The sequence below is a fragment of the Eurypyga helias genome, unplaced genomic scaffold, assembly GCF_000690775.1.
Source record: "Eurypyga helias isolate BGI_N326 unplaced genomic scaffold, ASM69077v1 scaffold764, whole genome shotgun sequence".
Taxonomy (NCBI): domain Eukaryota; kingdom Metazoa; phylum Chordata; class Aves; order Eurypygiformes; family Eurypygidae; genus Eurypyga; species Eurypyga helias.
The window spans coordinates 48,294-61,940 of record NW_010246560.1 but is presented as its reverse complement, the minus strand read 5'-3'; the positions used below and the strand labels follow the sequence as shown (position 1 = coordinate 61,940).

At 44.5% G+C, this 13,647-nt stretch overlaps 1 protein-coding gene across 1 annotated transcript; it reads right to left on the bottom strand.

Annotated features, from left to right (window-relative positions):
* Positions 1-622: 622 nt before the first annotated feature.
* On the bottom strand, positions 623-13,375 carry LOC104508707 (paired box protein Pax-3; the record flags this gene model as incomplete). Its single annotated transcript, XM_010150422.1, has 3 exons — positions 623-837; positions 2,197-2,362; positions 13,170-13,375. Coding segments are annotated over 3 exons (587 nt in total), but the record flags the coding sequence as incomplete, so codon positions are not given.
* Positions 13,376-13,647: the final 272 nt, after the last annotated feature.

Sequence of the window (13,647 nt, the reverse complement as noted above, 5' to 3'; positions counted from 1 at the left end):
GGACAGATGCCGCGTGCAGGAAAATCTAACCAACCCTCTGACACCCAATTATCAAGGCAATTTATTAACATGATTTCCTAAAAAGAGCTCATGCAAATTAGAAAAACAATTATGGTATTCATGCGTTTATATATTGCCAAAGAGCAGTAATACTCCTAATTTATGTATTTATAACTCGATTATGGCTCATCTCAGTGTGTACTGCTCAGCCCTTGGAACTCTCCTCGTACAATTTGCCTGTAATTTTCCTGGACCATTTGGTAAAACTTTGGTGAGGCTATCTTAAAGACATACTTTATTTATAAAAAAACTCCATGATCCTAGCCATGGATCTTCAGGAAAACAGGAGTACATTGCAGACACTTGACAACTGAATGTAAACACGAAGCATGCATGATTACATTATAAATCACTTGAAATTAAATATAAACTATAACTCTTGATTCAGCCAGTAGGAGGGAAAAAAAAAAAAAAGAAGGAAACTAGGAAACTGAAATCATGTGGCTTGTATAAAGAATACATTATGGTTTAAATTTGGCAATTCATTATACTGTGGCCTGAGGGAATAGACTCTTTGGTTCTGGTATACAGCAAATCCTCTGTCTGAAAACACAGGACTGACCTGAGGTGAAAGGCCATTGCCAATGGCAGGGTTCATGGGATTTGAGGGCCCGGACGGAGGCACAAAGCTGTCTGTATAGCTGGAAAATCCATGCCTGGTGCTGGGTAGGCAATAGGCAGAGCTGCTCTCTGGGTTCGAAGGGAGGCTGCTTTGGTGTACGGTGCTCGGAGGGAGAGGCTGAGGTCTATGGACGGTACTGCTTGGATCAGACACAGCTAGACGCAAAAGAAACATGTTGATACATTTTTCTCCTTTTTTTCTGGCATAATAAGTTCATTATGTGAAGCTCAACTTGACAGAACTGCATCAGGACCTGCATGTAAATACTGGCTAAATAAAAAGGTAAGTCTTTAATATTGCTAGATATTTAACTGGCCACTTAAATTACAGCTATTTCTTAAAAGACTGTACAAATTATAACAACAAACACATGCAGTTTTCAGGCAATCCTTAGTGGGTACGTACTGTCCAGAATCTCTACAGCAAAATTAGAAAGAAAAATTATATTTATATCTAAGACACAATATACTTTTTATATATTTACGTGTACATATATAAAAGAAAAGCTTTATTTTCTTAGAAGATGGGTAACAGGTTTCATCCCCTGGTCACAGCACAGAAATTCTGCCACAATTTGTAGGAAACATAGCAATGGATGGGAGAAGCCCTGGGCTTTGCAAAATTCCCTTAAACAGAATGTGGCCTGGCAAAAACATCCATCAACAGCTAGGATCTGAATCTCAAGGAGGGAGCAAGGAGAGCACAGTAACTTGTCTTACAAAAGCTCACCTCTAAGGTTTTAACAGTAAAATCCAGAGTAGCCTACATTTGAAGCTCTGTTCCCCCCTCCCTAAGTCCATCAAGGTTCACAGAATCTCTGGTATGGGTAATACAAATTTTTAACCATACTGAGACTTGCTACTATCTGATGTGAAACAAGATGGTTGGAACAGCTGTTTTTTCCCCACCATCAGATAAATATTCCGAGTACTCAGAGAAGTTTCCAGCGCACCATCATCGAAAGCAGCAAAGGCAGAACGCAACCGCTGCGCCCTTGCCCGCCGTGCCGGGCACTCTCAGCGGAGGCGAGCAGTGCCACAAAGAGCAGGGAAGCACGAACCAAACCCTGCACCTGCTGTTTCTCTAGCCAGCACCCTTCACACGTAACCAGCCCTTTCCTGCAGCAAAACAAACCTGAGTTCTTACAGGCTTAAAAATAAGCAGGGTGGCACGGTCCTCACCGACTCCGACCCTGAATCAGCAAATGCCCCCTTTTCTCTGTTAGAGAAGAAAACGTTTCTGCAGCGGATCAACAGAGGAATCATAGAATCATAGAATGGTTTGGGTTGGAAAGGACCTCAAAGATCACCCAGTTCCAACCCCCCTGCCATGGGCAGGGACACCTTGCACTAGACCAGGTTGCTCAAAGCCACATCCAGCCTGGCCTTGGACACTTCCAGGGATGGGGCATCCACAGCTTCTCTGGGCAACCTGTCCCAGTGCCTCACCACCCTCTCCGGGAAGAATTTCACCCCAACAACGCTATTTAACCAAGTACCTGTCGGCTACTGTACCTTGCGGTATGGAGGTGGGTTGGTAGGAGGGCTCAGAGAGCTGGTACGTCGGCAAAGTTGGCATGGCGCTGGGTGGGAATCCTCCTGGGATCAGATGGTTGAAAGCCATCAGTTGATTGGCTCCTGCCTGTTTCCTCCATCTAGCGCGACGGTTACTAAACCAGACCTACAAATGTTTTAATTAGGGACATTTGAGTTTTGTACATTGAACGTGGGTGCATCAGACAATAACGGCATCATATTTCACACGCATTCGGTATCTGAGAAGAGAGATATGGAAGACACGCTGGGCTGAGAGCTCCTAGATGAGAAAGGAGCCCCTGGCACACGCTTCCATGGTTCAACAGACGGGACACGGGAATCCCGAACCCGTTTCCTCTCAAACACAGCCTCTCCTGAGAAACAAGATGACTAATGCTTTCAAGCTTTAGTGCTTTTAAAAACTATCAGTCACTATCCTTATTGTGCCAGATATAATGAGAAAGGGAAACCATCTCTCCATTTGATCCCAGTGCCAGCCAAAGCTATTTGCTCTGGACTGTACTGTCTTCACATTTCATTTGCTGACAAGTTAGCGGTACTGCTTAATGCACTGTTGGAAGGTGCTTGTACTTAAACGTCAGGATGCTATATTGCCCTAATGATCAACAGAACTTTAAGCTTTTAATTTGAAAAATACAAGCCCTGTGTACACAACACGCCAATCCCTTCCAGCAAGTTTTCATGTATTCACATATGTACAAAACATCCCTTAATAAACTTGACATGAACAGTAGATCAGCGTTTCAGTACTAGATTAGCATTTCAGAACCGCTTTGAAATCTGTTCCCAGGACTGGCTACCAAGCAGATGGGATTGGATTAGTTGGACGTTTTAGCTATAAATCTGCTTTCCTTCACGTCATTCTCAGTTCATGTTTTAAGTTTTCCAAGTCTTGGATGGTTCTTATTGCCTCCAAGAAAAGAAAGGGCAAGACTTCACAAACGCAGACGTAAGAAGAGTTGCAAACACGTAGGTTAATACCGATTTTATAGTGATCACACAGGCCACAAATCAGAAGGGCAACCAGGCTGCAGAGCAACCCCCGATTACAGCGCTCAGGTCCATGAAGTGGACCACTGCCGAAAAGAGGTTGGTTGAGATAAGGGAGGCTGCACACGTTTGTAAACAAGCACACAGTTACTCCTATTTGTACACCCTGAAGCAGTGATCTAATTGACAGCATCCACGGGTGATAAGACCTTAGCTGAGCGTTGGCGTCTTACAAGGTCCCTCAGCACAGCCTGCAAGGCAGCCTGGCCTGAAACTACTGCAGCACGTTAGCTGACGAGCCACACGTAGACGTGTTTGTAAAAGTGAGCTGGGTCTCAGACCTGTCACCCTTCCTGCAAGCAGCCCATGCTGGCTTGCGACTCAGCCATCACAGGCTGGATTTCTAGGTGTAACATCATTTAAAAACCACGAATGGCCTTTACATAACAGCGTAACAACATTTTGGATTACACTGTGAGCTCCTCCTCCACTTGCTATTTCCTAGAGGGAGTGGTGGGATGCACTGGGCCATCTGGTTTCTGATGTGGGCCATCTGTCACCACATAGCTTGATCCGGCTCCATCCTCTTTTCAGAATGAGAGGCTCAGTTCACACAGCTGCCTCCTTCGGCCACAATACCTACTCCTCAATTACACACTCCCACTCCGGTTTAAGATTTAGGACGGAGGAATAGACGGACCCTCTGTTCTACCTCAAGAACGCCTCTCTTGGGTTTTTTTGCTGTACATACTAACCCTCCCTCTGCATCCATATGAACCATTCCTGAAAGAGCTGGCAGGGACAAGGCCACCAGAGTGGAGATGTGAGACCTGTGATGAGCCATAGTTGAGGATGAGTCTAGATTCAGTAATATACAGACAGCCATATCCTTCTCACCTCTCCTTACCCTTTGCTTCTCTCACTGACATTCAAGTCTAAACTTCTTCTTTACTTCTCACAGACTCCTTCCACCTGCTCACGTCTCCCAAAGCCCACCAGGCTCACACTCCTGCGGCAGTGCCCTTTGAAGATGACCAAAGAGAAGGCAAAAGGGGCAAGACATGCTGAAGAGGAAGAGGCTTTGCTAAAGAGCCAAAGAGCACTTAGGAAGGATAAAGGAGGTCAGAGGGGGAGCAGGGAACAGCAAACACATGTTGTAATTAGCCTACTCAGGTCATTAATTATGGCTTCCTCCATGACACTCTCCCTTCTTCAGGTTAAGAGGGTTATCTGATGATCTCCAAATGCTTTGCAAACACTAACTGAGCTATGTTACTTGAGTGGATTTCACTGAGGAAAATGAGGTAACAAGATTTTGTTGCCTCTACAGATAAGCATTTGCCTTCAAACCCTAGATCTTTACTGCAGCGAGTCAGATCCCAAACTTTAATTCAGTAGCGAGCAATCTGCATTAACGCCAACTTCTATGCTTTTATTTACAGATGGGTTTTGGGTCATTTTATAGATTTACATTTTTCCAGAACCGAAGATACGTATTAAACATCCCTAGAAGGGACACACTCAGTGGGATCAGAAAGCCTACAGCAGCCCCACGATGAACATACTTGCCCAGAGCTCCGTTAAATCAAGCGGGACTCAGGGTGGTGGAGGAACCTGCCTGGGGTGCGCAGAAACAAGGCTGTGCACTACCACCTCAGTCCCACATGAATGGGACACACTTAATGGGTGCTACTTGGCTGGCACCCATGTCACATGCTGCTGGCACAGCCGCGGCCCCAGGCTCCTCGGCTTCTCACCGCCTCGCTGCCCACCTCCTGCCGCTTGCCCTGGCTTCTTACTCTCCCCGGGCAGCAGGAAGGGAGATGGCACCTGACTAGCACCGGAGGTAGTCCGGAATTAACCACCAAAACCTCCTGAACAAATGCAAAACTGCAGAGCGAATCTTGGTGCCACTAATACCACACACACTGGTCCCTACAGAACTGCAGAGGCACGTTTAAAAAAATAAACACATACACCACCCCTTTACAGTGAGCACGAGGGGTCTGATCCACATACACACTTGCTTCCCTTTGATTTTAGCAGGTTTTGGACCAGCCTTGGTAAAAGTACTACAAATAATTTCTCTTTAAAATGACCGTGTGGCCTCAACTCTCACCATCATACATTTTTACAAATGAACACACTGAAGCTCTGAATCTGTAATTCGGGATGTTGTAAGACGACAGTTTTTACTGTTGTTGGTATTTACTGTCACGGCCTCACCCTTTTCACGTGGCTTGTGATTTGCAACTGTGTTTAACCCTCATTTTACACCAGGCAGCTGCAGATTTTGGATGTTGTGCATGACAGAACACAAAGAAGAAATGATATACAGTAAGAGAGAAGAAAGAAATACAAATAAAATTAAATGGGAGAGTTAAAAAGTTGAAAATAGGTTTCAGAAAGTCAAGAAAAAATTACTCCAAACTAAATAACTGAAACCTAAATATTTTATTTACATTTTATGTAAAGCTTATTAAAATCAGTCAGATCCCAAGCTTTATTCAGAAGCAGTTATTCTTTCTATGTTAACTGAAATTATTATTTTATTATACATTTTTAACCATAGTATTTCTCTTAGACTGCATTCTTAAGAGGTCAGGAAATTTTATTCTTTTAAATCAGCACGTATCATGAAGAACCCATGTGCACTATTTCCACTAATTAAAGAAATCTTGAAAATTTTTGCCAATATTAAGCCAAGTCTCAAAAATAAATCTAGCCCTCAGAAGCCAACGTGAGAAACATATTGTAAGCACCTGGGGAAACATTTTCTTCTGTCTCTACATTTCCAACAGGATTTAAACACCACAGTTTTATGTTCAGGATATTTCAACCTCCACCAGCATGACAAAATCCCCATCTTACTGGTGGCCTTTTCAAATCAAGCTGGTTCCCCATAGGATGCTTCTGCTCTCCCGTCTGAGGGAAGCGAGCATCACCCGGGTGCAGAGATGCCCCGAGTGTAACGCAGCCCTGGTGAAGATCACAGGGGTCATACTGTGAGAAAGTGTAGTGGGCATCACAGAAAACCAACTCTAAACTACCTACGTCTACTTAACCTAACGTGTCTTGTGTGCTGCCTTCACCAGCAACAGCACAGATCTCGGGGGAGGGCAGATCACCCTACGTAGGGCTTCAAACCACCACACCAACTCCCCCCGTGGAAGGAAAAGCAGTGGATAAGCCAGCTACTGCCTTTTGCAGACTGGAAAGACAGTGTTCCTACACGGAGAGTACTGTGTCTGAAGGAGTATGACCCACTCGTGTCGCTCTAACGCGCAGGAGCTCCAAGCCAGGTCGGCATTGCGCTCGGTGCTGTGCGAACGCTGACACGGGCAGCAGGACCGCACCTTGCCCCAGGGACCCAAGCACCCAAAAGCCATGTCACGCTCATCTGAGCGAGGCTCTGGCTCCCCGGTTTCTATGTTCCTTTCAAAGATGGAATGTAAATTACCCAGGTGATTTGGAAACAAAATTGCACCCCAGAGCGAGGTGGCCAAAATTTGCTTCTCAAAAACAGAACTGATGAGGAGGAAATTTAGAACAAAAGGGGGAAAAAAAACCCAAAATAGTCCTTTATTCAGGAAAGTAAGTATTGGAGGCTCCAGCTTTTCAAGCATCTGGAACAGGACTGACCAAAAAGGAAATCGCTCCGCAACAGAATATAAAAATAAAACGTTTTGCACTGATGTAGAATAGATGAAGTGAACTAATAGGTTTCTCCCATCACTGTTTTCCAATATTTATAGCCTGCTTTTTATTATCATTTTTCCTTTAAGTAGTTTGCAAGTGATCATGCCAACATCTTATTTCGTTGATCTCAACAGGATATTCTTTAAAAGATGAATTTATTCACTTGGGAACACGCTAGTGTAATTAGCCTTGACATTTCAACAGCCTGATCATAAACACAGAGCGCTCTATGTGCTTTTAAGGCAAAAAAGATCTCTCAACCAACAGGGCAAAACATTCGAGATGTGAATTTTGCAGGAAACCCGTGGCTATTTTGTTAAACGCAGCCCTGACCATTGCAAGCATGAGTGCCAAAAACACAGAGTCAAAAAGACTGATGTATTGTTAACGGCACTTCTAATTTTAGACAGAGGGTTGGGGCTTTTTTGTTTTGGTTTGGTTTTTTTTTCCCTTTTGCCTCATGATATTTTTCATGGTAACTGCCTCCCCCACCCCCGTATTCACCACCTCTCTCTCCCCCCAGAATTCACATGTCCAGAATACAGTCTGACGGTGCAGGAGCCCTTGGTGGCTGTGCCACCAGGGAGAGAATTTGGGGTGTGCCAGAAGCCGTGGAGCTGGAGGATGGAGAAGGAAGGTGCTGGCGAAGCTGGGCTGCACCAGCCTGCACGGAGCTGACTCCGTTACCTTTGCAAGAACACGGCAGTGTGGCTTCCAAAGACACCCGCAGTGTCCGGTCCTGCACTCCCTGCTGATGCTGGACCTGCGTTGACACCAGTGCTCGTGCCTGCCTGATCCAACTGGGAGTTCATTCACGCAGCAGGGAAAAAATGAAACAAAGGGGGTTTCTCTTCCCTTTTCTTTTTTTTTTGCAGCTGGGTGAATTTCCATCCTGGCTCACTATGGTGTCAGATGAGCTCCAGGGAGAGCACTGCTGGGGACCAGCCATAGGAAGAAGAAGGAGTACAAATAGAATTGTTTTTTAGCAACAACTAGTTGGTAGATCAGCTTCCCTATGACACCTGGACACCCCCAGCCTCACAGGAATAAGGTCTACTGCGAACGCGCCGAGGCAGGCCGCGGGTAGGGCGGGTTCCTGACAGCATCCCAAAGCGCCAGCCTGCTGAGGACAACCTGCCGGCACCACCGGCGGGAATGCCGCCAGGCTGCAGGCTCTGGGGTCTGCTGGAAGCTCTTGCTTATGGTGATGCCAAGTCACGCTGGTTGGGATACACGGAATTATCAATGTGATGGGATTCAGAGCTCTTTAAAGCAAGCGAACAAACAAAAAAAATTTAAAAACCCACCCACACAAAATTAAAGAAAAAAAACAGACCAAAAACCCACGAGGCTGTGCCAAAGGGAACAAGGACTTCCAACCACCCCCAGGGCAACCCAACATACTCAGCTCTCACAGGTTTCTTTGAAAAGACTTTGACTCAGTCCTCCACAAACACTTCTAAAACACCGCAGCTGAACAGTTCTGCAAATTATTGAGTAATGAGCAAATTGAACTGTGTATTTATAAATTAGAGCACCACTAATTTGAGCCCTTAGGCAGCACAGACCAGAAAAAGTGAATCAAAATCACATCCCTTTTTTCCTTTATATTTAAAAGTGTCTTCCTGGACCTGCATACATTTGTACTCAGCTAATTTACCCATAAGAATTTCTCCTTTACACCAGGAAAAAATAAATTCTGCAATTACAGGGTTATCTACAAGAATGCATACGGCATTTTCTTCCTTTATCCTACACCCGATGCAAGAAGGACAGCCTCAAAAAAGGCACTATAAATTCTCCATAAACCACATCAGGAATAACCGTAAAGATCTGCTGAAAGGTCTTAAATGTTCCTGAATCTGTCCCACATTCCTTTACCCCATCTCCCTGTAGGACTGTGCAGTTCAGCGGACAAGCTCAAACTATTCCAGAGGAGCCGAGGGCAAATAAAGACTTATTTTTGGCACAGATCCTCCCTCCCCCATGATTTCCCAGTGAATGCTTTTCACTGTTTGCTACTGAGAAGAGACTCTTAAAGCTAAGAGACTGGACTTGAGAGCTTTCAAACCTTACTAGTAGGTTAAGAGTCATCATTTCTTCTCTCATCTTTCACCTCACTATCTTCTCCAAACTACCTCTTCTCCTTCCTGTACCACAGTGAAACAGAGAAAACAATATGCAAGCACAGCACTTCAATATTTTTTTTATCATTTTTCTTCCGGTTACTCAAGATTTCTAGCTCTTGGGACCTCTTCTATTTGCTGAGGTTGTAATAAGCTTTTTCCAAAAGCTTACAAGCTGATTGCAAGTTTGATATGGGAACATTCAACCCCATCCTAGTAGCCTGGAGAGATCTGCCTGAATTTTCAGACACACTCTTTTGTTAAATAAAACTTCTCTTCTTAGATTGGTTTGCTTGAAAACCTCCAAGCCTGGGATTTGGCAGAGAGGAGTCTTTTCAGGACGGGACGCACTCACATTTCAGAATCCTTCCCGACTTCCCCTGCTTTTTCACCATTATTCGTGGACTAAAAAGAGTCCAAACTGATTTCCCCCATTGCGTTTCGGGGTTAAGCAGGAAGACCATGTGCCAGCCGCTTCTCACAGCAAGACCTCCTTTCCCCGCACGATCCGTACAGCTGGGGGCACATCCTCAACACGGTCCAACACACCAGTCTCTCCCATCACATTTCTGATAATTTGGGAGGCTTCCCTTCAACACACAGCCCAAAAGCATTTGTCTGACCAGCCATTCCATCAGCCAGGGCAAGGACCCTCGTCCTCTGCCTACCTCGGGACAAACCTGAACCTTATTTAAAGGTTTACCATCCCAACATCGATCTGAAAACAGGCTCCAAAGTTCATCCAGGTCTAAAACTAAGCCTGACATGGGAATCAAAAGGTGGCCAGAAAAGATGCTACCCGCTTCATTCCTTATGCGCTATTTCTTACAGAAACCATAACCGCACTGCTCTGAAGCTCAGGAAGAGCCTTTGATCTTTATCTACACTGAGGAAAATTTCACTTTCAGACTGAGACAGTAAAAATAGGCCACAGACCTTAAGGGCCTGCACTGCAACTCAATAATGGGTTTAGTGAGGTTCTAAACTGGACCAGTAAAGCACTGCACAGCTGTGATTTTTACTCACAGGATGTGAATCCAACTTCACATTCCCAGGGTATTACTTCTTTTTTTTTTTAAATAAAGGGTCATTCCTTGAGACTCTACTTATGTTCCTGAATGGTACCTGATGAATGCACAAGACTGAAGACCTTTCCCCTTCCTGCTGCATCTAACGTGCAAAAAGAGCTGGAGGGGGGTGGGGTGGAAGAGGCAGCAGAAGAGGCTGTCCTGGCTCCACGGGACATCTAGGCTCAAACACCGGGGAGAAAGACTCAGTCAGTGGTCCTCCAGTGGAAAGGTGCTGCGGGAGGAATTGCAGGGAGCATTTTAACTCATTACACTCAGTGCTGAAGTATTTGCAATGATGATAGTTACACATGTTGTGACCCTTGGAGTTTGTTGCAACACTTATTTCGCCCAAAGCCTTTCCTGTCCCCACGATTAAGTACACAAGTAGCATTCTCATTGTAAAGTCTGTTTTCAGTTGCTTGTAGCTTTCCAAAAAATTCCCCTTAGGGGCTGAAACATTCTAAGGTTGATCTCAGCCCAGAGGCAACTCTTTTACTGCCCTCCAATCGACCAGCTTAGAAACATGCATTTGGTTACCCTTCAGCAGTGGGAAAGTGAGAAAATAGATGATTTGGCAGTTTAAGACTCTTCCTTTCATGGGTATTCAGAGACCCCCTTAGGGAATAGGAGAGGGGAAGCATGGGGACGGCAGGGTAGAAAAAACAAAACATGAGATGCGAGCACTACATGGAGGGACTGAGGGAATAGCAAGGTTGGTGCAGTTGTAATCAATTAAATCACTTCCTAGACAACGTAAAACCACTCTACAAAATTAGTCCTTACAGCTTCAGAGAAGAAAATAACTTTCTGGGCTCAGCCAGACTCAGGCTACAAAGCTCTTTGAGATGGCGCTTGATCGGGAAGCAGTCAAAGAGACCTTTGTGTACATACCCCTATAAAACTTGGTATCGCTGATCTCTGTCATACTGTTACCCAAAAAGAAGTGCGACTCAGAAAGCTTAAATGCTACATCAGTATGGCTATCCAGCTCTCGCAGCCTCAAGCCTCTTCGGGTCATTTTCTTTTCACAGGTCGTCTTTTATTTCATGCCCATCATAAGTGGCTATTTTAAGGGGCTATAGAGAGGTGCTGAATGCTGATAAGGCAAATCCTGTATCCCTTAATCCACTGCTAAATCACTCTGCCAGGCTTCAAGGGTACCAGACAGATGGAGTGCACTAGGAAACTGCCCACAGGCTGGCTACTTCAACCCCAGCTCATCCTTAATCCAGAAAGGTTTTGTTCTGGTATTTTAATCATTGATTGACTGGGAACTTTCTTCCATGCTGGCTTAGGTAAAAAATCCATATGTCAGAGGTACTGGGGAATTCGTGAGGCTGTAGATCATAGGAGTGGTGTGAGACAGGATGTGTCTCAAGGGAACCGAGGAAGCCATAAGGAATGTAGAAAGTCACAGGGTTAAAGCCACATTAAGACAGCTGTTATGTTAATGAGAGTTCTGCTTTTCTTCTAGCTGTGGGTCATTGATTTAGAAAAACACAAACAAGGTCTTTTTCATTTTATCGTATTTTTCCACTGAAGCTAACATAGCCCAAAACCATCATATCCTAGATCCCCTTCGTCTTGCTAACAGAATTTGTGTAGAGAGTTATCTTTACGTTTGTGTGTGGACGATTCCCAGGGCTTGATTTGGTCTCCCCTGGCCCAAGTCTATACATCAAGCTGTTTTGCAAGCGTTTCACTCAGTAAACACGTTAAGAAAAGAGTCATGCGCCACCGAGTTTGCCTTCCAGACAAATTCAGCCATACATCTGATTTTCTCTCACAATCATAACAAGCACAAGAAATGTGGTGTGAAGTCTTCTGCAAAAACATTTAGCAGGTAAAACAGAAAAAGTCTGGACCTTTCAAAACAGGTTCTCAATAACAGAGCCACACTGCCATAGGCACGCTTGCCTTAAAATGTCAGAGGGATATTTTACGTTGCTTATTTCAGTTTGCAGAGTCTAAATGCCTCAGTTTGAGCTTCAGAGGTCAAAATAAAAAGAGAGTTTCACCAAAACAACCAAATTCACCTGTATCCTTGGGTTAGATCGCACGTTACTTCTCTTCCTTGGTTAGGTCACAAGCTACAACATGTTGCTTGTCACCCAACCACAGGTTTGCTTGTGAACACTTGCAGCTCGGGCTGATTGAAACAGGGCATGCTTGTCCAAATGACTTAGATGTCACGTCGTGAAAGAGCAGCAGAGGAGTCTGCCTGCAGTATTAAACATTTCACAGGACGTGCTGCTTCGCTGTGAGACAGAGCAAGTCCTAGTCTGAACCTGAACTCTGGAGTGCAGTTAATTCCAGAATTATCTGGCCGCTATTTGCCCATTTTTGGACATCTGAAAATCTAAGTTCACGCTTTCTTTTTTTTTTTTTAATTTCAATTAACTCCATGGTTTCTCCTCCAGCAAGTTAGCTTGTTTTAGACAGCCCAGATCAACATGAGGTTGTGAAGACCTGACAGTTGTTTGAGGGTTTCTTTCCTTTTGAATTAAACTGTCAGTAGAGATAAGAGAGATTACAAGGTTTAATTCAAGTTAACTTCAAAAGCTAAACATAAACTGTAGCCACTGCACCAGCAACCTTGCCCACTTGCATGGCTCTACAGGCGCACTGTCTTTTTTAAATGGTTTTCTCTCCTCTGCTAAGGCCTGAAAGACCCAAACGACAACACGTAAGCAACAGTTAAATAACTATAAACGGGCACAACATCTGATTTAATAACATTCAGAGTGCTGTCAAAATGCAAGCAAACTGGGATAACAGACCTTTTTTCCCAAGGGTTCCAAAGGTATTATATTCATGGTAGGTATGGAACCATCACTGGGGAAAACACAAAGTGTTTTTCAAGGCAGTTGTCCTAAACAGTTGGAAGACCAACGTCCACGTACAGACTCAAAAACCCCCAAGGCTGTAAACAACGTAGCTTCACATTTTCCTTCTACCCCAGAGCAGGATCACCTAAGAATATAAAAGGGCCAACCTGCTAACAGAAAAGGAAATTCCCTTTGTTAGGCAGCTTTTAAATACGTACCTGGACGCGAGCCTCTGTGAGTTTGGCTCGTTGTGCAAGTTCTTCCCTAGTATAAATATCAGGGTAGTGTGTCCTCTCAAAAGCTCTTTCCAGCTCTTCCAGTTGCTCTGCCGTGAAAGTCGTCCTGCTGCGACGCTGCTTTCTTTTTAAAGGTAAATCTGGTTCAGAATCGATGTCAGAGCCTTCATCAGACTGGGGTGCTGATGCTCAAAAGAGAAAAAAATGAAAGACCCATTAGCTTTAGTTGAACGGGGGGAGAAAAGCAAAATATTGGCCTAATCGCAGATATCCTCTTATAGGGAAAAGTTGCTTTTTCCTCATGACTCAGAACCGAGTCATCAAACTTCAAAAATCAAAAAGTGAGAAACGAATCAGACAGGTAAAAGTTACCTTGTGCAAATGTGCTCTAACACAGAAAGAATTGCCAAAAGTTCAGCTATGAGTCTAGCACCTTCTCTTGGCCCAAGAATATTTAAGA